Source organism: Cupressus sempervirens, chromosome 8 (assembly GCF_028749045.1).
Source record: "Cupressus sempervirens isolate cs-2001-9-10 chromosome 8, ASM2874904v1, whole genome shotgun sequence".
Lineage (NCBI taxonomy): Eukaryota > Viridiplantae > Streptophyta > Pinopsida > Cupressales > Cupressaceae > Cupressus > Cupressus sempervirens.
Genome location: NC_143125.1, coordinates 821,286,328 through 821,313,087, shown reverse-complemented (window position 1 = coordinate 821,313,087; position 26,760 = coordinate 821,286,328). Strand labels below are relative to the sequence as shown.

The following is a 26,760-nucleotide window of genomic DNA, read 5'->3' as shown; positions in this document are numbered from 1 at the left end:
ATGGGGTCGGAGGACCCGACTTGCCGTTGTCAAATGTGCGTGACCATCTGGCAGGCAGGGGGACAAGATGATGAGGACTACTGGCTGAAAGATTTTCTACCCACCTTAAGAGGTACAACAATTGATTGGTACATAGACTTCTCAACATCTGAGAGAGGGACCTGGAAGGACCCGAAGCAAGCATTTGAAACATGATTCAGGCTAGTTTGTGATGACAATAAGATGGTAGCAAAATATACAATACCCTCTAAGGGAAGAATAAGATAGTTCAGGCCTACCATCTTAGGCTAAATGAATTTATTGGTAAATTGGAAAACCAACTAGCTCATAGGCTAAAGAAGAGATGGTTTATAGGACAAACACTCTTTATGTGGAAGAAAATGAAGTTAATACCTCCATCCTCCTACAAGGAGGTGTGCGACTGGGAAAGGGACAATGAAAACAAAAACAAAACATTTAGAGGGAATAAGAGGGTCATTGGTGATGACAATAGTGAGGGTGATAGGGCGATTCCCTAACAATCTAGGCAACCTGTAAAGCTGTGATGAGGATAATGAAGGAAATGAGAGTGGAGAAGAGACAAAGGAGAGTAAAGAAGTATGGTGTACCAAGTGCAAGAATGAATGGCAAACTAGGGCCAATTGTCCCAAGAAATCTCAAAGGTGAGGAGTACCCAAGTGCTCTTTACACAAGGGGAATGAGCAACCCCATCGACCACACCACCAAGAGCCCTAAATTCTAATGCCTCATGTGAGAGCTACCACAACAACTAATGAGACAACAACAATAAAAGCAATAGCAATATCCCAAGAAGTCACATCTAGTATGATGCGAAGGGATGACTGATGATACAATGGTGTAGGTGTAGCAAATGGGGTCACTTCATGCTATTGTGTGATTTTCACACCATCATCCCATTGCAAATAGGGATCCCCTCTTTTTTCTTTAGCAAGTAGGAGTCGTTATTTTAAGTGGTTTTAGTTGGCAACATTTTCAAGTCTCCAAGTCCGGGGTGTTTTCTTAGCCTAAGTCCAAGTTGGTGGGTAGAATTTTTTAGTTCGAGTGAGAAAGGTTTGCATGTTTGAGAAATAGGAGAAGAATGGCGAACAAACCATACTTGGTGCAAATTCCTGAAGCTAAGGATTTTCCACTCGTGGAAATTTTTGAAGCTAAGGATTTTCCATTGGTGGAAATTCCTAACGCTAAGGATTTTCCCCTCATCGACCCAAAATGAGGGGCAAGTGCTTTGAGAGATCCTTATTATGCTGGCAAACTAATCAATGCAATGCTAAATGATGAAGAGAAGAAAAATGGTAATTTTCTTGAGGATGGTGGTTGACACCATACTTGGTGGGAATTCCTAAAGCTAAGGATTTTCCCCTCGTCCTCATCAACCCAAAAGAGATGCAAGATCATTCTAAGGCATAGCAAATTGAAAAAAATAGTGAAAAAATGGGCTTAACGGGCGAAATGGCAAGGTTTGGGGAGTCTAAGTGGCAAAAGTGGATACGGTGGAAATTCTTAATGCTAAGGATTTTCCCTAGTGGAAATTGCTAATGCTAAGGAATTTCCACCACTTCAATTCTCCCAAATTTCACCATCCTCTAAGGCATTTAAAGATAGATTTATGGCATGAGGGCAACATCATGAGCAAGAATAGAACAAGGAATCACTAAGGAATGTTGAAATGAGGTAAAAAATTGAGCTAATCCTATTCGGTGCATAATCCTAACAATAAGGATTTTCCCAAGTGGAAATTCTCAACGATAAGGATTTTCCACCACATTTTCCCCTTTTCATTTTTTCACTAAAATGGATTTTAAGCAAGCGTTGGAATAGAGGAGATTGAGTTAGGATGGAATTGGGTGACAATGATGAAGTTTGAAAGGATCTAAAGACAAAGACATGTTATACCATGTTCGGTGGAAATTTCTGACATTAAGGATTTTCCCCAGTAGAAATTCCTAAAGCTAAGGATTTTCCACCAGCCAACTCTTATCCTCTAATGGCCAAAGCTGCCTGCCATGAATTATTGTCGCAACCCAAGGAAGAAAGGAAACAAAGCACTAAGTGAATTTGGTGGAAATCCTTAAAGTTTAGGATTTCCACCACTTTATTGCTCCCGAGTTGGAATTTCCCCCTTTCCTTTTAGCCTTATTTTCCTTATGTAAAATGAAAGACAAATCAAATGGGCAGATTGGAGAGTTGTGAGAGAAATGGATCTTAACGCTAAGTGGGATTAATTTTGTTTATTATTAATGTGAATTTATATTCAGATTTCTTTCTCAAACTTAATCCTTTTCTCCTTTGTTGAGCAAGGTAAATTCAAGGAGGGCTGGATTGAAATTCATTCTTGGAAAATCTTGAAAGATCATAGCGTTGTTGGTGCACATACCCTCCATTGTCACATCAACATAAATTGGCGATGAAAGGAGAAGGTAGAGGGCAAGGTGATGATCAAGGCCTCAAAACTTCAACTGGATACTACAAGAAGATGGCTCAAGTTTGAGGACTCAAGTGAGGAGGAAAGATTTGTGTTCAAGTTATCAAACCCGGAAATGCAGATTGAAATCAAGAGGAAATTCAGGAAAACACCGAGGATCCAACTACATGAGGACATGCTCAAGGAGAATCAAGAGAGATCAAGTTCATAGGTTCACGAAGATGAAAGTGGTTCAACTCAATTCCATGAAGAAATTTCAAAAGATGGAGAAAACCTCAAATGTTGAGGGACACTTTTGCAATTTCAACAAACATCTTCTATAGGCCAAAGCTCCAAGCACATGATGAGGTGGCAATTGGTTCTCTCTTCCAACTAGAAAATTTCAGTTTCAAGCACAATCAATCAAATCGTGCCAAGTGTCCTATTTTCTCATTGGTTGGAAAAATCATTATAATTTTTTTATTGGCTCGGGAATTGGTGCCTTAATGTAATTGGTTGTAAATTTGGCAAATCTAATTGGGGTTTGTTGGAAGAAATCTCAACCTGTGATTTTGAATTGATCTTGGCCCTTTGTTGTAATGGAACTACTATAAAATGTCAAGGCCTTATTTTTAAAGGATTAGAGGAGCTTAGGAAATTAGTTTAGGAGATGAGCTTAGGAAATTAGTTTAGGAGGTGAGATTAGAGAGCTAGAGTAGAGTAGGATAGCTGTAATGTCCCCATTTTTGCCAGCATCAGAGTTTGAGGGATCGGCCTATTATTGTGATCCTAGTAGGCTAATTTTTTTTGATAGAGGGTCTTCTGAGGTAGTGGTTAGGCTTGGGAGGGTTTATCTTCTCCACAATTCAGTAAGCTAAAGGTTGGTCTTCGTTTGGCTCAAATTGGACTTCATTTGGGCTTAGTTTTGTGTACTTACTATTTGTGGTAAGTTGGGTGTTGATTGAGATGGACTCTTTCTATTTTTGGAAAGTGCATTTGGTCACATGGAGAAATAATAGGTGTAACTCCTATTTTAGGCGACATATTTAAACGATGAGTATTTTGGGAGTTATTATATTTTTAGTGGCCAAATTATCATTAAATCATTAAATGGTTTATTATAAAGTTATAATTTAACTTTACAATTTCACTTAAGTTGAGGGTTGAGTCATCATTGGAAGGGGCCACTAATTATATGCCTAAGCCAAGTATTAAATATTTGAAGTGACGTGTTGGAAAGTTTCAAGAGCTGAGTTCTTTTGGGAAACTTTCGTAGTTTCTGAAGTTGAGTTCTTTTGGAAACTTTTATCAACAAAGCATTATAAATATGAACTCATTTCATTGGAAAAAGCACGCTTGGATATTTATTTGGTCTTGTTGCCTTTGTGGCTTTTTGTGAGGTTCTGAATTTTGTTGCCCTTGCTGAAGTATAAGGGTTGAGACTGAGATTCTGAGAAGTGCTTGGCAATTCACATACGAGGTATTGTGAATTGTTTTATCTGGATTATATTTCTCTCCTACTGTATTTGCTATGTCTAAGGAGATTAGTTTGCTGGAGGTAATTGTGAAGATATGTGAAGAGAATTTACTGGACAATACTTGTCAACCTGTATTTACATTTGAAGAAGCTCAACCTGGATCTTCATTGCTGAAGATTATTATCTACATTTGTGAGGAGATTCATTAGAGTCTTCCACACCAGCCTGCGTTTGTATTTTGGAGGGGCAATCTGGGCATTTCAGACTGCCATTTTCATCTGGAGGCCACGTTTGAGGGTATTACTGATGTCTGCAACCATTGCCAAGGCTGAGACGACATTCTGGGAGAAGGAACATTATTTCTCTAGTGCTTTTGATCCATGTCCAGGAGGCTGCGATGTATTTAAGGCTGGAAATTCAAAGTAGAGGGCCTGCAATCTATATTCCTTGGTATTGTGATCTGTTATATCAGGTCTGCATTTTCTGTTTGAAGGTCTTGGTCTACAGTGGAAGCTTGCATCTCCATTTGGATGCATTGCGTGTGAGTTCAAAGGGGCTGCGGTTATCATTATATACCTGCAATCCGGTGTTTGGAGCCATCAATCTGCCACTACCATTTAATTGAGCAGTGATCAGTTAAAGAGGAGAGTGCATATGCTTTGGGCGGCTGGTTCTGATATAAAAATCAGGTGCCATTAATTGTAATTTGTAAAATTCAACTTTCCTAGAAGCTCAATAAAATTGCATAGTGAAATTTTTGTATCAATTATTCAATTCGATATTTCCTTTCAATTGTATCAAATAAATGTGAAATTCAGTATTTCTTTGGTGCATCATGTATATATTTTCACAATAATTATCTTGGCAAGAAATTGGTGTTAAATTGTATATTCAAATTACAAGCTTTTGAACGGCAAGGGTACGTATACCACCAAAATATTCATACACAGACTAAAATTAGTAGAAACAAAATCAAGATTTCATACATATTGCCAATTGGATAGTTGAACCAGGTGATGGTTATTACAATAGCTAAGGGAAAGACTTGATCAAATTGTTGCTATAATGCTTTCAAAGTAATGGTTAGTTCATTGTTGGGTCTTCATGGTGAATTGCTTGTTATTGCCTTGGAGTGTTGCATGGTTTCCTCAATCTTTCACTTGGAGTAGATTTATTTTCATGTTGAATTAGTTTAGTTTAATGGAAGTTGTTGTGGATGTTTACTTGTTTGATTCGAACAAATCCAGGCCACTAGCTTCTTGCTGATGGTAAGAGTGCCTTGTGTGGTAAGACGATGATTGAATGCACTAAAGTTCAATTGATATCCAATCTTCAGTTTGCATCCATTGATGGGATAGAAGAGGGTAGATATTGATTTGAAAACCATTTGAGCATATCCTTAGAAGGTTGCATTAGATGGGTGGAGCTGTCGATGAAATTACACCTTGTAGAGTCCAAGTCATCCATGATTCGTTGCATTCATTGTAGAAGTAGAAGTAGAAATAGAGCTTAGAAGTTTAAGTGGAAAAGTTGAAGTATATTTTCATTGCACGTTGTAAAGCCAAATTTTTAGAAGTGCAAGAGTTGATATCCATTGAATGAATAGTGGAAGTCCCTTTGTGATAACCAACATATCTAAAACTGAGTGAAGTCCATGATTGAGAAGGAACCTTGAAGTCATTTCTTGATCTTAATTTGCAAGATTAGCATGAGAGGTGACCTTATATCAAGAGAGCATGGGTATTTGGTGTTCCACTCTGGAACACTAGGTATTTGATTTTTCATGTTGTAGTGGAACAAAACTGACATCAATACTTGTGAGATTGCTAGAGCAAGCAAGGAGCTAGAAGTCTCTTATGCAAATGATATGGCCTTGGAAACCACAAAGATGTTGATTGTGCTAAGGGGCATGTACATGTTAGAAGTAATATGCCCCAAAGAGGAAGTCCTCGCAGTCATGAGATTCCAGGCTAAGCAAGCCACATACCGTGATCTGCTTACGGAGAAGGCAAGACTGAAGGAAGCTAGAGTTGAGATGGAGTTGACAATGTCGGATTAATTGAGGCAGGGCATTGCTAGTACCCCAGTATGGTTAGCACCAGAAATTGACATCATTGGACAAATTTTATGGGCAACCATTTGAGTACAAGTGACAAACCTACTGGAGATACTATCGTAATAGAGGGTGGCAATCACTAACATTGGTGATACACAAGGTGGTTAGGAGGTTGGCAAGTGAGGGATGGAAGAGACAAAAAAAGGACCAAGAAAGGCTACTTTCACAAGTGACCTCACAAAACGTATGTTTTTCACTGTAGGTGTAACAAACTTTGCCGTACCCTCACCAACTCCATTGTGGGTGGAGAGTCTGGAGTAAATGTGCTTCTAGAGGAGACGTGGAAGGTGCTTGATAAATCACGCTGTGGCCACCAACCTTCCACTTGGTAGGTGAAAACTAACATGATATAAAACAATTGGTATGTAGTTGGCATAAACTAACTATTATGTTTAGTACTTGTTAGAGTTAGTCGAGCTGGGTAGTTAGGTGGTGAGGAAATGATTTCTTTATTAATACCAAAAATCAACATGAGTACATTGACAATATTCCAGATATTTATAGAAGGGGCGGTTGGTTGGAAACCAACCGACGCATTTCCTCACCACCTAACTACCCAGCCTGACTAGCTCTAACAAGTACTAAACATAATAGTTACTTTATGCCGACTGCATGGGACACTCATGGCCCAAAATCTTATTATTGGGACCCAACAATTCTTCTTAGACTTCGTGGTCATCTCTCTAGAGAAGAAAGGTTATGACACCCTCCTCAAGAGAGAATGGCTCATCACATTAAAGGCAAACCACAATCGGTAGAACACACTCTCCATTGAGAGTGAAGGGAGGAAATAATCAATGTTCAAAACCAAAATAGTGAGCCAGGAATTGGCTTTAGATTCCGAATCTAATGAAGGGGAGTATACTAAGGGAGGGGGATGGAAGTTGATATCAAATGAGTATTAAGGCTAGGGAATCTTTCAGAAGATGAATTTAGTTGGCTCCATGGGTTTTTCCACTAGTAGATGGAAGATTACAAAATTTCTTAGCTCAGTTGTCACATGTTGGAAATCGAAAGTTGAAGTGGAAGCAAAGGACACTTACCTGCAAGAGTACGATTAGTACAAGGAAGGAGTGATTAGTGTTAAGGACTTCGAAAAAATTATATTTAAGTAAAACTAAACGACTTAAAGTTGAGAAGGTCGGAATAAAAAGAAAAATAGTTGAAAAAATGTAGGGAAAAAGTCATAATTTAACAACTAATGAATGAAAGGAATAATAAAGGAATTGAGAATAATAAAATCAAGAAATAAAAAGACTACAAAATTGCCTCAATTTTTATTATTGAAGTTGTTGGTACCTAACCCTAATAAAAACCTATAAAAGACCCTCGCGACAAGAAGAGGAACATCATTATACAAAGCCAAGGCAAAAACTCGTTGGGCATTGTGCGAAAGGAATAGTAGATTATTGTGCACCTTGTAGAAGCCATACATTGTATACTATCGGAATGTATAGACTATACTGGGGGACCACACAGACTGTACTGGTGGAACATACAAACCACACTGGTGGACTGTACAAACCACATTGGTGGAACATATAGACCGTAGGGAGGATCTTTTGTACAAGTTGTACAATCGTTGGTAGTACTATGGCACTTGGCATACCATGGTAGTTTGCCGGTGCTTTGGTAGTTAGTAGCACTATGAGAGTTGGCAATACAATTGTTAATAGTATGGTAATTGGCAGTGTCTTGGCAGTTGGCACCCAAATGACAATTGGCAATGGAGGTGGTAGTTTGTAGTTGGGTGATAGTAGTTGGTAGTAGCAAGATGGCAGTTGTCACCAAGATAGCAGGCATGATAGGAAGTGATCACAATGAAGGAGATATGGATGTAGAAGCTGACAATCTGCTAACAAAATTCTTGATGGAGGTGTAGGATATATCACCACCCTCTCCCACCTTGATGATGGGACACTAGGACGAGGAGGCTATCCAAGCCCAACTAGAGATTGCGGAGATTGAAGGTGGAAGTCAACATATGGGAGAACAACAAGAAGTAAGAACCATTGGTGGAGAAAGTCCCATCCCTCCATTCAGAGGCTCAACATAGAGATTCTTGGTAGAATTGGAGGCTATTGCAGTTGTCATGCGACACATAGAAAACCGAGTAAGGAAGTTGGATATGGGATCTCTGACTATGGCAATAGAGGCAGCAACAACACTATTGATGTTTATGACAGAAGGGCGCCACACAAAATTCAACGTCTCATACAACATAGGTAGCCAGAGCGGGAGATACAAGAGAAATTGAAGGCGTGGAGTATGTTATATGTCTTGATAGGGCATATAGGGCACACATAGATGATGCACACCCTTACTAGCATGGAAGAGATTTTTAGAATTATATGTTTATAGTTGCGATGGGCTACATGGATGGCTTTGAAGTTCTAGGAGTATATGCTCACTGTCTAAAAGAAGACTGCCCTATAGACCAAAGTGTAGAAGTTGGAGAAGCCAGATAGATGGAGGAGAAGTTGGGTACTGCTGAGAAGGATCTCATGAATGCTTTGAGGTTGTTGAAGGCGGCACATGAGAAGTAGACAGTAGTTGATAGAGAGTTGAAGATTTTGCATCACCAAGTTCCACAGTCCACCACTTCAATGACTCTAGGGACATCCTGTCACCCATCCTAGTAGAGTTTTTGATGTTTTGTTTTCTGTCCTTTGGAAGATGATAACTCTTGGGGGGGATGATGTAGGCGTCTTTTATGCCATAATAATACTTTGTTAGTTGAGGGATAGAATAACAAACTAGTTGTTTCTAAATGGTTTCAGTTAGGTTTGGTTGGTGGACTTAACCGATTGTTGGGTCTATTTGTATCTATGATGGAAGGAAGCAAATGATGGTGGTGATTATAGAAGGAAACTATGATGCTGTGAAAAACCATATCATTATGTCATATCTTCTTGTATGTTGTACTCTCTAGGTTAATTCTCTTTGGTTAATGCGATATGTTGAATGGTTATAATTGCATTATATTAGCAATACATCTTAGACTAGGCATCTAACTATTATGCAAGTAATTGGTAAGTTATTTGATGTATTAACAATGAGCAAAGATGCTCAATAAATAAGTGTACAATTTTCCAAAATAACCAAGTTTCTAAAAGGAAATTACAGATAAGATCAGAGACAATTGTATCACCTTAAATTATTGTGAAGTACATTATTGAGTATTTAATAAAACATTATTTTAATACCCTCCCTTAATGCTCAATCTATCAACAACACCAATAGTCCCTGAATTTTACACACTTATCTAGATTGAGGGACTTGGTGAGGATATCTGTTGTTTGATTCGCTATTGGAACATACAATTGAATGGATCTGTCTTCAATAGGCTACCGAATGAAGTGACAATGAGTTTCCACATGCTTGGTTTCTATCATGGAAGATTGGACTCTTGGCAAGTTTGAGAACTCCCTGATTATCACAAAACAAAGGAGTTGGACCCGCTTGAGATATTTGCATATCTGCAAGCATTCATTGAAGCCAAATTACCTTACACGCTGCATTAACAGCTCCACGGTACTTTGCTTTTATCGAGGAGAGAGCCACAAATTGCTGCTTCTAACTAGTCCATGTGACTGCACCAAATTCCAAGTTGAACACATACCCAAATGTTGAATTTGTGTAAAACCAAGAAGTCTAGGATCTTGACTATGAGTATACAAGAGTCAAAAATCAGAAATGCCCTTCATATAATGGAACACATGTTTTGCTGCTATCCAATGATCAATTGTTGTCATGAAGCATGAAATGTAGCTCATTGCGAAATTGAGGTCAGGTACAGACTATAGTGGCAATGAGATCGTTGAGACTACTCACTAGTTGCTTGAACAATGATTCATCTACAACGGGTGAATTAGACTTAGCTAACAAATTAAGCTCTTTTTCCATGGGTGTGGAGGCAGGTTTGCAATCATGCATTTGCAACTTATCTAGAAGATTTTGAGCATACTTGGACTGGGAGATGAAGATATTGCTCTCTGTCTGCCAATACTCAACACCTAAATAATAATGGAGAAGTCCCAAATCTGTCATGTCAAATAAGCTGCACAAACTTTGCTCGAGCTCACCAATCAACTATTCTGAGTTGCCAGTAGTGATCAAGTCATCAACATAGACAATAGTCGGCAGAATCTCATTACCAACTTGTTTGACATACAAATTAGGATCAGATGGACATCTCTGATAGCCATGATCTGTGAGGTACTTATCAATCTTGATGTCCCAAGCTTGAGGAGCTTGTTTCAGGCCATAGAGTGCTTTTACTAGCTTGCACACCTTGTGTTCTTGACTGACAACCTTGAACCGTGGTGCCTGAGTCATATAGACTACTTTGAACTCACTACTACGGAAAGCACTCTTTAACATCCATTTGATGAACTCTCCAACCAAACTGGGCTGCTAAGGCAAGGACAAGCTAAATGGTACTCGTCTGTCTCCTCATAGTCAATGCCTTCCTTATGTGAAAACCCCCTAGCAATGAGACAAGATTTTTACTTGTCAAGGGTTTTGTCAGCTTTGTATTTCACCTTATACACCCATTTTTAACTAATGGGCCTTTTCCCTGAAGGAAGATCAGAAAGGATCCAAGTGTGATTGTTTTGAAGACTCTGATATTCGACTTCCATAGCCTTTTCCCATTCAGGGATCCTTTAAGCCTCTGAATATGTTTGAGGCTCGTAAACACTGTAAATGTTGGCCATGAAAGCAAAATTAAATGCATGTTGCTGTTTGCTCTTGTTTTTGGATGATATACCCTCAATGAGCTGATCTTTATGAAGATCACTAATAGCCTTAGCCCACCATTTAGGCCAGAGAGTAGAAGAACCAACATTAGATGTAGTAGCCAGAACTGGTACTGGATGTGGAACATGTTCAATAGGTGGAAGATCATCATCATCCAAAGGAAACTCAGGTTGAACATCTTCAAACTCAGAATCTGCATTATCCCTCCCATTAGGTAGACCTATTAGAAGACGGGTACCCAAATCAGAAGCCTCCAAAAGCTGATCCTCAGAATTTTGCACATATGATGACTAGTGAAAAGGTCCACGTGCTTCATCAAAGACACCATCCCTACCAAAGACATGATGATCAATGTCTACATCCATCAATCGGTAAGCCTTATGGTTGTCATTGTACCCTGTGAACATAAGCTTTTGACTCTTGGAATCCAACTTGGAGCATTAGGCCTTTGGAATCCATACATAAGCTAAAGAGCCTAAGATTTTGAGATTACTGATCCTAGGTTTGCGACCAATCCAAACTTCTTTAGGAGTCTTTCCCTTAACAACTTGTGCAGGGGACTTATTAAGGAGATAGACCGCAGTGAAAATGGCTTTTGCCCAAAACTTATTAGGAACAGTCCTATGTTGTAACATGGAACAAGCCATCTCAACAATAGTGCAATTGTGTCGCTCTACAACACCGTTTTGTTGAGGAGTGTGGGGTGTGGTTAACTGATGTTTTATACCATGTGTATCACCAAAGTTGGAGAATGCAGTAGAACATCATTCCCCTCCATTATCTGACCTAAGAGTGATTAAATAACCAGACTCTTTTTCTACCAAGGCCTTCAACTTCTGAAATACAATAAATACATTTGATTTCTATCTAAGAAAGTAAACCCATATTTTATGAGTGAAATCATCAATTTGCAACCAGTAACAAAAGGTATATGCATTGGTTGACAGACATCGATATGAACCAACTGAAGTACCTTAGAGGCTCGCCATGAGTCACCATCTGTGAACAGTGTCTTGTGCTACTTCCCAGCCTCACAAGCTTCGCAGCACCATGATGTTGAGTCTGGATCTTAAGTAAACCAGCTACAAGTCCCTCCTGAGTCAACTGAGGGAGATAGTGCACATTTAAGTGCCCATACCATTGATGCCAAAGATTGGTGATGGAAGAACTTCTGGCTACCATGGCTAACTCTAGAGAATCATCACTATCCACAAGTCGATAAAGATCATGATCCTGTATGCCAACTGTTATAGTAGTATGTAATGTTCTGTTCCTAGAGGGTGGTCTGATGGTCAATCACAAATAGTGAGGGTCCCCAATGAAGAGCTATAGGAAGGCCATATGGTGGGATTGGTTGGTTTGTACGGAGCCTAGAAACTACTACGGTGAGTAGGGGCAGATGAACAGGGAGCCGTATAGTAGAAGCTAGTGTAGCTGTACGGGATTCAAACAGGGTCGTATGATGGGAGATGTGAAGGGGTGGGTGTATGGTGGATAGTTGGCCGTACGGGAGCAAGGAAGGTGAGCCGTACAATGCAGATAGGAGTCCAAAGGGTGAAGAGGAGGGAAGTACGGTGAAGTCCAAGAAGGTCGTACAGTATGTGCAAGCCATACGATAGGACCACTGGAGGGTGCAGAATGCCGTATGTTCGTACGATGATTTAACAGGAGTTTGAGTGGAGTGTTTAAGGCGAACACAGCCAGTGGAAAGTGCTGAGGAAATTCGATAATGCCATTAGAAATGCGATATACTAAACACAAACAACTCACAGAAGCTAGAGTTCGAATAGATACACACAAATAGTGAATATGCATAGACAACCAATTTATTACCAAGTTGATATGATAGTTACAAACAATAGAGACACTTCGATTTGCCAGATCTGAGCCAACAACACAGACGGAATAGGGTGAGGTATGTGTTGGTTCCCAAAACCGCAGATTGGAATCCTATGAGCCTTGCCTGCTCGATGCTAGGATATCCAACCGGTTAAGGCCAACTTGACGGGATTGATCGATGCGATCCAAATCCCCTGCGCTTCCAGCTTTGCAAAATCGAGGCGGTGGTACCTGATCCTGGACAATAGCCTTATATCCAGGATGCTTAAAGTAGATTGGTGAAAACATGAATACGATGAAAGCTTTCAAGACAACAAGAATTATAGAAAGCTTTAAGATTGCGAATTACGAATTAAGAATAAAAGTAAATAATTGTATGAATGTTTTTTAAATAAAAGTGATTATTACAAATGATTGCAACAAATGAATATATTAATTCTTCAATGGAAAGAAATGAAACAATTGCCAGCATATGGATTATAAATCAGGAGTAAAAGACCAGTGCTTAATTAAATGGGCAATTAGAGTCAATATTATAAGTTGAAACGTACAACTTTATAAAGTTTAATATATTTTAACTATAAACAACTTTAATAATTCAGATGCGACGGATCAATTATATAAATGCAATTTAAACTAGTCTAAAATGCACCTTAACTCCTGCAGAGACAAATTAGACATAAATACAAAAATAATTAAATATTTTACAATATTTATGTTTATCTAATTTAAAATGCAATAACGACCTAGTCCACTTATCCGAATATTAAAATATTTATAGAAAATAAATAAAAAACATTTATAAAGGACACAACTTAATAATAATTTAAAACTCCAAATTTTAAAATAAATAATAATGCCAGAAATAAAATCACAATAAAGGCATTCTTATAGATGATCCATCTACTACGAATATATCCGGATCGAACAAAATCCACCCAATAACTCAAATCACTGGCTTAGTTCAAAAATTCATTTCTCTGCAATTGGAAAATATAATACATCATACAGCATAGCATAGATAAAATTTTAAAATGTAAGAATAAATATTGTCTCGTAGTATGCTTGATTTTCTATTACATATATTTATAAAGAATCTAAGGGTGTCGGTTGCCTTATGAAACATCACACCCTTTAATAAATAAAAACTAATTAATGTTAAAAACTTGATATGTTTTAATTTTATCAAAATATAATTAGACTCCCGTGCTTTATATTTTCCATTGGCATTAATGCATAACCTTTGCGTCCATCGACTTGGGTGTGAATTCATTAATTCTTGAGATACGTGCTTGAATCTCCTTGCAGAACCGAATATAATCTCTTTGACTCTTGTGACTGCCTCCTTGTGAACTTTTTATCCGTGAATGTGTTGGACTTCTTCCTATTGCAATATCCAGTTTTGACTGAGAGGAAATCGTGTGTTCTACTTTGCTTTCCACAAGACACTCGGATCAAATTTAGAGTGATGATTCAGAGTTGCTGCCGTCTAAAAAAATCACTGCAATCTTCCCAGGTATTAACATGGGTGGCTTTCCATTGATCCGCAAGTACAAATTAAAACCTCTGAATTGTGGCGTGAGTGCTCTGGGTGCCTCTGATGTTTGATGTGCTTCCGAACTGGTGATGCATAGGGCTCATCAGGAATTCCACACAATCTAAATTTCCTTCCCGTCCGTGCTTAGAACTTGCGACAAAACACATATACATTAAAAAAAATGATTTGTAAATGTTGTTATTCGTGGACGAAGGGTAATTTCTGACAGCTGCTGGAGATAACATAATTATTCCCTGTTATTTCATATCTGTTAAAATACTGTCCACTTCCTTCAATTCCCCATTCCTCTGATACTATTACCTGTACATTTCGTATGAATGATTCTTCATATGCGACATAGTCTCCTATTTAATCACTGGATACATATACATGGCTATATATATCAACTCATATGAATTAGTTTTTAATTTTTGCTTATAGGACCATCTTCAATGCATATACTGATATATTAGTTGGGTGTGGATACATTATTAATAATACTCATCTGCTTGGTGGTTATCCTGTGACATGAGAACATAATGTGTCTTCTCCACGTTTTGAGCATACCATGTGATGAAAGAATCTTTCATACAAGTTTTTGAATACAAATTCTTATGTATCCCCTTCATGATGGATTTCTGCTGTACTTGTATAGTTTGATGAGCATTCTGACGTCTTCTCTATAAATGTTTCATCTTTCTAGTTACTGTAATCAACAACATATTTAAAATCCTGATTAAGGATATGCAAAAATGAACAGCGAGATATAGATATATGAGGTCCAGAATATACTAATCAGACCATATATGCAAGTGCATTTGAGATCCTATCATTCAAAACTATCTCTGTCCAGCGAGCCCTGCATATGAATATAAATATCCTAACCCCTTCTCTTTCCAGATTCATATTTGTTCATTCTTCAAGATCAAAAAATAGAGACTATAATTTTGGGCTCCATCAGTATGAATCCTAACGAAACCGGACAAGCCAAGTAGTGAAGATCTTTCACTACCGAAATGACGAAATAACAGAGAATCCCAATGGGAATTCGCAGTACATAAGAAATAATCCAAATCGCATAACAACTACCTACATGTCATGCTTAAATACTTGTCGAGGAAAACCTTTTCGAGGGTTTACAAAGATAGCCGATGACAACACTTACCAATGGAAGTTAAAACAAAAATGGGTCCAAGATATACTAAATCAGTCGGAACCACACATACAAATATTAACTTGGACCCCATATTAATTAATTAAAGTAACTATTAAAGGTCCTTTTATTGTATTATTTAAATTTTGGGATCAATTAATTAATTAATTAAATTAAATTATTACATTTAAAATTGGGGACATTACATAGCAGGAGTCTCCCGATCAACAATCAAACACTTGTTTGAGCTGAATACAACATCCAGCTAAGGAGAATGTCGCATGATCTGATTGCTTGAGAGAATATTTTGTTCTATACTAGGAACATAGTACACATTGAGGACTAGGAGATCCATCCTACCAAAATGTACCTGAGTAGTGCCCTTACTGACAACAGTGTATTCTTCTACTCCAAAAACAACTGAATCAATGAATGGAGAGAAGTCTACGAAGTAGTCATGCCGATGAGTAAAGGGCGTGAAACACCTGAGTCAATGTACCAGGTAGAAGATTTCACATGATCTGCAAATCTTTTAGCCATGGTGTAAAAGGCATATTCTTTCTGCTTAGTGTGCTCAGTGACATGCACTTTCTACTGAGACCCTTTGCTTCTGTCTAGAAGCCAATCGTTGTCGACTATCCTTCATGTGACTGTATTAATGATAGTAATTACACTATGTTCTTTTTCTTAGAACTATCTTGAGGTTGATTTGAGACTTTCTACTGAGAAGGCTGACCTTTGCCTTTGTGTTGCAACTGAGAGTGTGCTGCAAAATCTCGTTTTGTAGAGAATGAGGAAGGAGCAATACCAAACTGTTGTTTTCAATGGTTCTGTTGCAGAAGCTTGGTTCAGAGGTTTAGAAACTTTAGATCAATATTCGTGGAAGTAATGTTGAGAGTTTCAGCAAAATGTTCTTAAGACGGTAAGACCTTAGAAGGCTCTTCAAGGTAATAACCACCATGTCTTCTTCCTCCATCATCTAATTTGTTACCTCCAACTGATCACATATGTGCTTAATCTTTGTTAGATGCTCTTGTAAGGACATTCTCTAATGCATCATGATGGAGAAAAGCCGATTCTTTAAAAAGAACACACAACTTTTATTGGAGTTTTCATGCAAGGCCTTGAGGTGTTCCCAAATCTTAGTAGCTGATTTTCCAGAGGGAACCTGTGGAAGCTCATCATATGTAACAAAAAGTTTAATGAGCATGACAGCTTCATGATTTCGCTCATCAAACTTTTCCTGATCTTTATCCACTATGACTGGTTGAGTGGCGCCCAAGATGATCTTATCAAAGGAGCAATACTTAAAAATGGTCATCACTCGTTGCTTGCAAGTGTTGTAGTTTCTGCCATTGAAACGCTGACTGCCTTCCAATATGATGTTGGTCAATGAAGCCATCTTCATGTTTTTTGAGTCACGAAAAACAAGGGAATATAAAGATGCTGATTGCACAAAATTCTTTATGCAAATTTCAATGCACTAACATGTATAGATTTCAATACAAATCCGTTGGCACAAAAATCAAGCCATGACTTTTGAGATAAAATTATCGGAAGACCCAAAAAAATATGACAAATTTCCATAAGAGCTCAAAAAAACAAAAAGAGTATGAAATTGGAATGAAATTTCAATGACATGGAAATCGAGTCACATAAATTGAGGTACCTAGAAAATTCTGACGACGACCCATATGAGATCTTCAAAAACCCACCAAGAATCTACATGTAGTTTTTTCACAATGACAAAGCACTTGAGAGTTTTTTTTTTATATTGAAATCGTTTACAAATCTTGTGCTTATTCAAGCAACAACATGAGACTTACAATCTTATTCAAGCTCCTTACGAGCAACCACACTAGAAACAACAATTGGAAGACCAAGAGTCACAACTTAGAATCCACCTTTTACAATGAGACAAATACAACCAATAGAAGACCAAGAGTCACAACTTAGATTCCACCTTTTACAATGATACAAATACAACCAATAGAAGACCAAGAGTCCCAACTTAGAATTCCACAAAGATGTCCGTCTTGGGATTTGAACCAAGGTCTCCGCAATGAGAACTCATTGCTTTAACCAACTAAGCTAAACCCCTTGGACAAGCACCTAAGAAATTTTGAAAGAAACCCTTGTTGTTTTTGAAAAACCCAAAAAGTTGCAGATTTAACTGTAGAACAATGGCAGATCTGGTAGCAGATCAGATATAGAGGATGTGTGGAAACACTAGACTCTGCCAAAAACAGCAGAGAGCTTTGAGCATGGGTCGAAATGCCCCCAAAATACCCATGGTTTTGTCAAATCATACAATTGTATCAAAGAATCCTAGACTTGAAAGTTTTCTATGAACCTAGTTTTTTCATTTCTTTATGCATATTTTGTATAGTTGCTCCTTTCATAACTCAATATATGTCAGTATGTAGTCATCAACTTATGTGGCAGCACATTTTAAGTCTACTGCAAAGTGGTGCTTTTATGTTAGTATATAGTGATGAAGAGACTATTTGTCATGTCCCCTTCTCCGCGCTAGTGTCGGCGCTGGGTTAATCTATCTCCGCATCCGGATAGATTAACGGCATCAATCAGGATGTTTTACTAGTCACATGGAGAACTTTAAATTAAAGGTTTATCTGATATTAATTTGGACATCCAGTTATAAAATCACTTTATGTTTATTAAAGTCTTACTTTATAAAGTGACTTAAGTCACTACAGGACGAAACAGTGGTTTTTATCCCACATATCTCATGCCAACTCTTTTCCCTCACTTCGAGGTTATAAAAGGGAGAGCCTACATTGGGATTGGCACCATGAAGTTGAAATTAAATATTCAGATAAATTTCTGGTTGCTTGAATGTGACTGGCTTCTTTCCTGAGGACGAAATCCCTTGGGATTAATGCAGGAGTTGGACGTAGTCTCAGCTTTGCATTGAGAGTGGAATCACCCAGATTTCACATTTGATCTTCAAGACTCGTTTTTGGAGTAATTGGTGACAGGCAGAGGTAGCGGATATTGTTTGGTTATAGAAGGTATTTCAGGCTCAGCACATAGGGATTAAATGTCTGAATGCACAGTAAAGAGCTAGCCGGTTGTGATTGTTAAGCCCGCAGTGATGAGAAACCGCCTCCCCGTCGGATTCGCATGTTGGTAAATGCTGGTGCACGTCGGATCTCAGAAGGGCGACTTCCCATATGCTGATGGTTACTGGTGTTTAGGGAGGGACTCGCATCAGCAACCATGGGTAATATTGCGAAGGTAGATCAGTAAGTGCCGTGGAGGAGAAGGGGTCGCGCGGGGTCGAAGCTCCTACAGCGCGTAAGGGAAAGAACATTCGTTGGAGCCACCGGTTACAGGAGTTGAGTTCGGGTCTCTTGGGTTGGATATTCCGCACGCACATACAGCTCAGTCAGCAGTCGGGTTTTCTCTCTAGCAAGTAGCAGACTCGCGACTCCCGGGCGGAACAGGTGAATACATTACTTCTTTGTAGTCCGCTGTTTCCATTATAACAGTGTAAACATTCTGCGGTTGCAAGTGATTGTGTAAATATATTCGTATCAGACCAAACTATGTTTATGGATTCAAGTTAATAGGGGAGTCGACTGTTGGGATATTGCCTCCAACTGTTTGACTAAATGTCACATTGCTGGGTATGATAATATAAGGAAGCACTGTTTGATTAAGCGTGCTGTATGGCATTGTAAATCTAAGAGGATACTCATAACTGTATTGGTATTATGCTTTTTGTGAAACTCATAGGATTATCATGGCTGTAATGTCTCTTCTCTATTAATTTATGTTGTGCGAATTATAAGATACATTGGAAGAACAGTAAATTGGGGGTCAGTCCAGGAGTCTGCGAACTGGTTGACAAAATGGCATTCACAACCTGGTAACAGTAAATTGCCAGATTTCAAGGACAGACGTATAGCGTTAACAGACTTGCTGTAGGTAATAGTTCAGATCATTACACTATTCATAAATTAGATAATTAATATAATAAAAGCTTAATCATATATATATATATATCATATAAACTTATATCTCATATATATAAATTTATCAGACATAAGCTACCAAACATCAACAACAGGGATGAAACATTTCCCTAGTGCTAGTGAGGTCCCTGGTTCCAACACGGTGGGTACCCACTTGCATTTATATTGTGGAAAAAATGGAAGGAGCATTCAATTATAGTTCAAATCCACCTGTGCTGAAAATAAAAACATATGCAGCAATAATCTATAGCTTTCAGTTTTGTTTCCCTCCCAATAATTTTGAAGGTAGCTGATTGTTCAAACACATAGCATTAGCTATTTAATTTTTGGTCATCTCTCATAATCAACACTTCTACCATGCCTACGACCTGCGATTCCTTCTTCTGCAACTTTTTTCTGCTCGCGACCTATGACCATGGCTGCTGCTAGACATCCCAAGATCGTCGTCATCGCCCTCTCTCCCTTCTCTTCATGTTTCCCTTGACCCTTCCTCTCTCTTCTTTGTCTGATCATTCGTGCTCGCCGTGTCTCCTGCTGCGGCCAAGGTGAAATCTCTGTGGTATGCGAACTGCGTAATTACAAATTGCCGTGAGTTTCGTCGCTGGTGTTTCTACGGGGTGTCTGTGTGTTGACTGTTGGTGGGTTTCGGGGTATTCTTGCCGCCTGTTCTTGGTTGTCGTATGAGGTTTGTTGCATGTAGGTTTTCCCCCTAGATTGGTTTTCGATTGTGGTATTAGGATGTTTGCTGGGTGTGCATCCTGCGTTTGCTTTGATGTAGGTTTTCTGCTGTGGTTATATCTTTCTAGCACTTGCCTCTTCTTCCATTTTTATGTGTGTAGGAGTACCTCTGCTAGGGTTCTGTACAGGTGTCTTCTATATCTTTGGCTGCGGTTTTTATATTCTGTCTGGTTATGGTAGACAGTGTGGATTTAGGGTCAACCCATGGCCAACAACTCCTCACTTATCAGAGGTTATGTGACAGAATTTCCAAGCTTGAAACCAATAATTTACAACTGAGAGAGCAAGTTACCTCCTTAATTGTTACCATTTCTGAACTTGAGTGCTACAACTTCCAATACGACTCGATTTCAATGTTTCTGGGATACTTTCACTACTTAGACAGCAGGATTGCAAAACGGGTATCAGCTCTTTTATTTCACAATTGGAGGGTCTTGATGCCATCAAAGAACAACAATCCATCATAGCAACTAAGCACTCCTCTCTTGTATCTAAAACCGAACTAAAAGTCAAGTCATGGGCTTCTCTTTGTAGTAACATAGATTCTTAACCTATGGTTACTATTGACAAAATAGTACAAGGTAAGATTGAGGATGAGAGGGTGAGACGGGTTCGTGAGCTCAACTTGCGGGTTCATGGACTTCCCTCTACTCATGATCCTCTCGCAGCTAGAGGCTCTTTCCTCTGTGATCAACTTGGTCTTACTGACACCACATTGGATAGGTGTTGGATTGGTCATGGTGACGTCCTTTTTATTAGATTCTTTTCACTTGCAGATAGGCTTCGGGCTCTACGTGCTAAGAGGAAGCTATTTTCTCTTCCTTCCAAGATCTTCTTAGACGAAGATCTCACGAAGGCTCAAGTTGTAGAGCTCAAATGTGCTTGTGGTATTTTTGCAGATGTAAGACGGGTTGGTAAATGGGCAGTTATTAGAAATCTAAAAGCAGTTATTAGAGATTCCCCACCCAGTGGTTGGGTAGAGAGTCATGCCCCCAAGGCTAAATGATGGTCCCACTAGCAGTCGGACAAGAGGGACACCCCCACTTGCTCCCTTCTTGTTAACTACTGGAATGGTAATGGATCTTTATGATCATTGCCTGGTCTTTTACATGATGCGGTGGGATGCGCAGATATTCTTGTCATATTTGAGACTCATGAGAGTCCTATGCGCCCTCTTCCAAGTGTTACCGGTTTTCAGTGGTTATCCATTTGTAGAGAGGAGGTTCGTGTTTTTGGTGGGGTACAGGGCTCGGGAGGTGTGGCTTGTTTGATTAAGGAAGATATTTTTAGTAGCACTTCTATTGTACACTCAGACATGTTTGCCAGGCTTATGTGGGTCTGCATTGACCATAAGTGTCACCGTTAGAGAGATCTCTATTTGGCTGTTTGCTACTTTCCACTGACCTCTTCTCATTATGCTATTCATGGCACCGATGATGGTGACCCTTTTATCGAGCTTTGCGAGACTATCTCACTGTTTGCTGCTCTAGGGGACATTATTATTCTCGGGGATTTCAATGCGAGAACTAGGGTTCTACAAACTCCACTTTATGATCGTAGTTTGGATTCCATATGCACCACCGAGATTGATTCAACTTCTTTAGGGCTTCAGAGGTCTTCTGAGGATGTTCTTAGGCCATTGTCCATGTACGGTAGACATTTGCTACGGCTTTGTGAGTCTTCTGGCTTTGTGATCTTGAACGACCTCTCCTGCTTCCCTAGTTCTGAGTTCTTCACTTGTTGGCCTCATTGTGGTGGTGCTAGCGTTGTGGATTATGTTCTTGCCCGTCCCTCCTTCATCCCTTGTATTTGCAGTTTCACCATCTTGCGCCTTCCTTTGGCGGATTATGCTCTTCTCATTATGCTATTCATGGCACCGATGATGGTGACCCTTTTATCGAGCTTTGCGAGACTATCTCACTGTTTGCTGCTCTAGGGGACATTATTATTCTCGGGGATTTCAATGCAAGAACTAGGGTTCTACAAACTCCACTTTATGATCGTAGTTTGGATTCCATATGCACCACCGAGATTGATTCAACTTCTTTAGGGCTTCAGAGGTCTTCTGAGGATGTTCTTGGGCCATTGTCCATGTACGGTAGACATTTGCTACGGCTTTGTGAGTCTTCTGGCTTTGTGATCTTGAACGACCTCTCCTGCTTCCCTAGTTCTGAGTTCTTCACTTGTTGGCCTCATTGTGGTGGTGCTAGCGTTGTGGATTATGTTCTTGCCCGTCCCTCCTTCATCCCTTGTATTTGCAGTTTCACCATCTTGCGCCTTCCTTTGGCGGACTATGCTCTCCTCTGTATTCATTTTCGCCCCTTCCCTCTTCTTACGCCCCCTCTTATGTCGTCTCATCATTCATTTGTCATTGCTCACTCACACATTCGCTTCCATTTTATCGATGGTGACTATGAGCTTTTTTTCGCTTGTCTTTCTAGACTCCTCAGCCCGTTGTGCTTCTCAGACTCGTGCGAGGCTACCGCCGTGTTTGACTTGCTTGCATCGGCTATCCTTTAGTCGACCACCCTTTCCATTCCCCATCGTCCTTCTTTGCTCCTTTGTAGCAAACGTTGTAATGCTTGCCCTATTAACCAGTGGTTCGATTCGGATTGCAAGTCTTTCCATCGTTTTATGCGTTCTGCTTTTGAGGCTCGCTCCATTGATTTTGCCCACATTTGCTCGTCTTATCTCCACTTTTTTCGGAGTAAGAAGCGTTGCTTTGCTGCTTCCAAGTGCAAGTCTCTTTGCTCCACACTGATCCGTAATTCCCAACTCTTTCGGTGCACTCTTTTCCCTTATATTTCTCCTCTACCCTCCACCCTCCACACTTGACTTTCACTCTCTTACCTTGCACACCATGGCTCTTTATGACATTCTTGGGCAGCCTGCTATCCACCCCTCTTCGCCTCCTTTTGCTTGCCTTTTTACGCCCTCCCATATTTATGAGGCGATTAGATCCATGAAGTGTAGTAGAGTTATTGATGAGGAGGGTTTTCAGGCTAAGCTTTTCAAGTTCGGCGCCTCTATTTTGGGTCCCTATCTCTCTATTCTATTTAATAGAGTGATTCTTACTGGTTTTCCGACCTCTTGGTCCAAGCATCTGATTTATCCCATTCATAAGACCAGCTCTGTCTTGGATCCGAGGAATTACAAAACTATCATGATTGGACACACTTTTGCCAAACTATATGCGACAACCCTTAATGCTATGCTTTTTGCGGAGCTAGACAGGAAAGGTTGTAGGGCTAGAGAACAGGCTGGTTTTTGGGCTGATTATCAGATTATGGATCAGATTTTCACCCTACGGGCTATTACTGAGGAGGCCAAACACAGATCGGAGAAGGTTTATTGTTGCTTTGTTGATTTTTGTAAAGCTTTTGATTTTGTTCCTAGGGTGGCTCTGTTTGAGAGACTTAGAGGTTGGTATTTCTAAGATGTTACGTATTGCTATTATGAGACTGTATGAGATTGTGGTTGGAAGATTCAGAACTCTTGAGGGCTTCTTGGATCTGATCCATAGCACCATTGGGGTTAAGTAGGGTTGTCCTCTCTCTCCTACCTTGTTTGGGTTATATATTGATGAGCTTGAGGACTTCCTACTGAAGTCTTCGCTCCCTGGGGATGGATGTTATCTTCATCAGGTCCTGATCTCCATCCTTCTTTTTGTGGATGATGTGGTTATCCTTACTTCGTCTCCAGACAGGTTACAGAGACTTCTTGATGACTTGGCTTGATTTTGTGATCAGCGACAACTTGTGGTTAACTTGGGTAAGACTTGGGTTATTGTCTTTAATTGCTTAAAGACCTCTCATCTTCACTTCATTTTTCAGGGTCAGGAGATTGAGATCACTTCATCCTACACTTATTTGGGGGTTATGCTTTCTAGTCCACGTTTCATTATGAGACCAGCTATTCAGTCTAGAGTTAATAAGGGTATGGGTTCTCTTGCTTTGCTTGAGAAATAGTGCTTTAGACATCACTTCCAGGATACCTTGTCTAAGCTATCTTTCTTAGACTCTCTTGTGTGACTGACTGTCCTTTATGGTTCTGTGGTTTGGGGCCCTTCTCTTCTTAACTTTGATTAGGCCTCGATAGAGCAGGTTCAGACTTTGTTCTTGAGGCGCATCATCAAATCTCACAGGTTCACTCCTCATAGTGTCGTTTTGGCTGAGTTTGGTGCTCATCCTTTAGTCTTGTGGCCATCTTTGATTTGGTTTGGTTCTTCCATTGCCTTCGTGGGTTTGTGGATAATGCTGGGGATCGTGACCAATATTCCTACTTAGCTTATTGTTCGTCTGCTTCCACTGCGAAGGCTGAGTCTAGTTCTCGTGCTTGCTATTGATATGCACAGGCTTCTTCTCTACTAGGTTCGATTGGGATTAATAGTGATCGCCTCCCCCCTTTTCAGTTCTCTTTGGATGCCCCTGCTCATCTTTTCCCCTCTCGATAGGAGTTGAATGAACATGTTCAGCTTGACATTTATAGACGGTACATTGCCACTACCTGGGTTAAACCTTCTGGCGGGTTACGCCCACGGGTGTCCTTTTATGTGGAGCACTTTATAGAGATTTCTGATGGGATTATTGTCCGTCCTAGCTACCTTTCCCAGCGGTGGTCTCATGCCTTGCGGATCTCCTTAGGTTCTTTCAGAGTGGGATCTCATCATCTTCGGGCTCAGACTGATCATCATATTGTTAGTGGGGAGCGGATCTGTATGCTTTGTACTTTAGGGGAGGTAGAGATTGAGGCTCATTTTCTTTTTCGATGCCCTATATACCATGAGATCAGAGGGAGATTCTTTTGTTTGTTCCGAGAATGCTTCTCTCTCTATGACTTTTTCAGCTATTATGATCACAAATGTTTTGCACTTTATCTTCGTGAGGCCAGTATGCTCCGTGATACCACGATCCAGTGACTGCTTCCACACCGGCACTCGTCTAATCAGCTCATTACTGCCTTTTTTACACCTTTATCTCCTTTGTGTGGGGTGAAAAGGCCTTCTAGTTCTATTAGATCTATCGAGCTATCCAGATGTGTCAAATCTAGTTCCGGATATTTAAGGGGGCCGGGTTCCAAGGGTGATTGTAGTTGACCGAGTTTAAGTGGAAGCATCTGCAGCCAGCGACAATCCTCTGCGAGTGGCCAGAGATAGCACAGTGCCCCTACATTTCAGCATGCATATCATTCAGTGACTGACTTCTTTTCGCCTAAGAATGACTCCTAGTCTATCTTAGCATTTTCTCTGTTTTGTTGCTTTGGTTTTAGTCTTTTATATTTAGACACCTTTGTGTGTTCATGCTGTTGTTTACCTCACTTTTGTAATCTCTCAGTCCCATAGACCTTCTTTTGATCTTTTGTTGGACATTAATATCATTATCTTATCTTTTCTACCTGTAACATTCACCAGCTTGCATAGAACAACTTGCATATTGTTTTGAAAATTAATTAAATATGCAAGGCTTCTAGAAGGTACACCACATATGGAAATTTCAAATAAATTCCACAATTACAAGACAAACTTAACTCGTCAATTTTGCTTTCAGCTTAAGGAATAAGATATTGTTGAAAACTATATAATCAAAATTAATTGGTAGCCCTTTTTCTTATCTTCCTGAAATTTAAAGACTTTTGTTCTGAAGTTTTGATTCTTAAATTCAAGGAAATGACATGATTGTTTAATGGATTTTTCAAGGTGGTGCAGGTTCAGCAGTAGCACTAAATGAAGATTGTACATCACCATCTTCATATGCAGCAGCTATAGATGCAATTTCATCCACCATTACCCGACGAACACGGGTAGACAACACCAACGTAACTGATGAATTTCTTATCATGTTTGAATATTTGAAGGTAAGCTTCTATATCTTGCCAAGTATTGTTTCAAATTTTTTCTCCATATTCTTAATCTGATATTTTTAAACCTGGTTTAGAAGAACATTGTCTTTTTTCAAACTTTCGTTCTCAACCAAAGCTGTTTGGTCAAATACCATGTTACTATAAACATGAGCGACATTTTAGATTTGTAGCATATGCTTTGGACAAAAGGCAATGTTGTTCGAGCTATTACAGGTGTTGATGTGTTCAAAAATGTTTTTTTTGTGGGTCAGAAAAGTTAGCAGACATACCGATATTGGATTCTGGTTTTGTAGGTAGTTATTGTCTAGGCACAATTGCAATCACTAATAAGAAACAAAAAGTCAGCAGTAAAAAAGGAGAAATGAATATTCACAATTCAAACCGATTGATCTTCGAACAAGTCCATTCACAGGCCTAGAATTTTCCAAACACATCAGCTCCAAATAGAAACTTGATTAACCTGGACATACACAAAACTCCCCAAATCTCCAAAATCTTCAATGTCAAAAACCACTTGCAAATCACTATAGTGCATATCTACAAGTATACCGTCAAATCCACCACACAAGAGGAGAGAACAAATCTCGATCTTCTTGCAAATGAGAGATTAACTCTCCTCTAGTAGTCCACCTCCTCCTCTAAGAGTGTCCCGAGTCTCTTCTCTAGTGCCCACACAATGAGAATAAAAACAAATAACAACCCTTACCGCATCTCTTCCAGCAACTAGAAATAAACACACTATCCACAAATACTACAAGAACTACCAGCTCCCCCTTGATTTGACATGAGACACAAACAAGAAATTTATGCCTCATGTAGTTGACCATCTTAGAGCAAGAAGCTAACTTGAGACAGGTTG

The 26,760-nt window shown here is 39.5% G+C and overlaps 1 protein-coding gene across 4 annotated transcripts in view; it reads left to right on the top strand.

Annotated features, from left to right (window-relative positions):
- LOC149544918 (folylpolyglutamate synthase-like) overlaps positions 1-26,760 on the top strand; it is a 186,898-nt gene that overhangs the window by 8,745 nt on the left and 151,393 nt on the right. For 2 of the 4 annotated variants that reach the window (XR_016355077.1, XM_089795462.1), the window contains exon 2: positions 25,738-25,895. Coding sequence is in view for 3 of the 4 variants with exons in the window: in XM_089795462.1 (XP_089651588.1) it covers positions 25,738-25,895 (158 nt within the window). In the remaining variant the exon portion in view is untranslated. Of the gene's footprint in view, positions 1-509; positions 4,590-25,737; positions 25,896-26,760 lie in introns of those variants that run through there. The other 2 variants (XM_089795464.1, XM_089795463.1) reach the window with 2 other exon arrangements.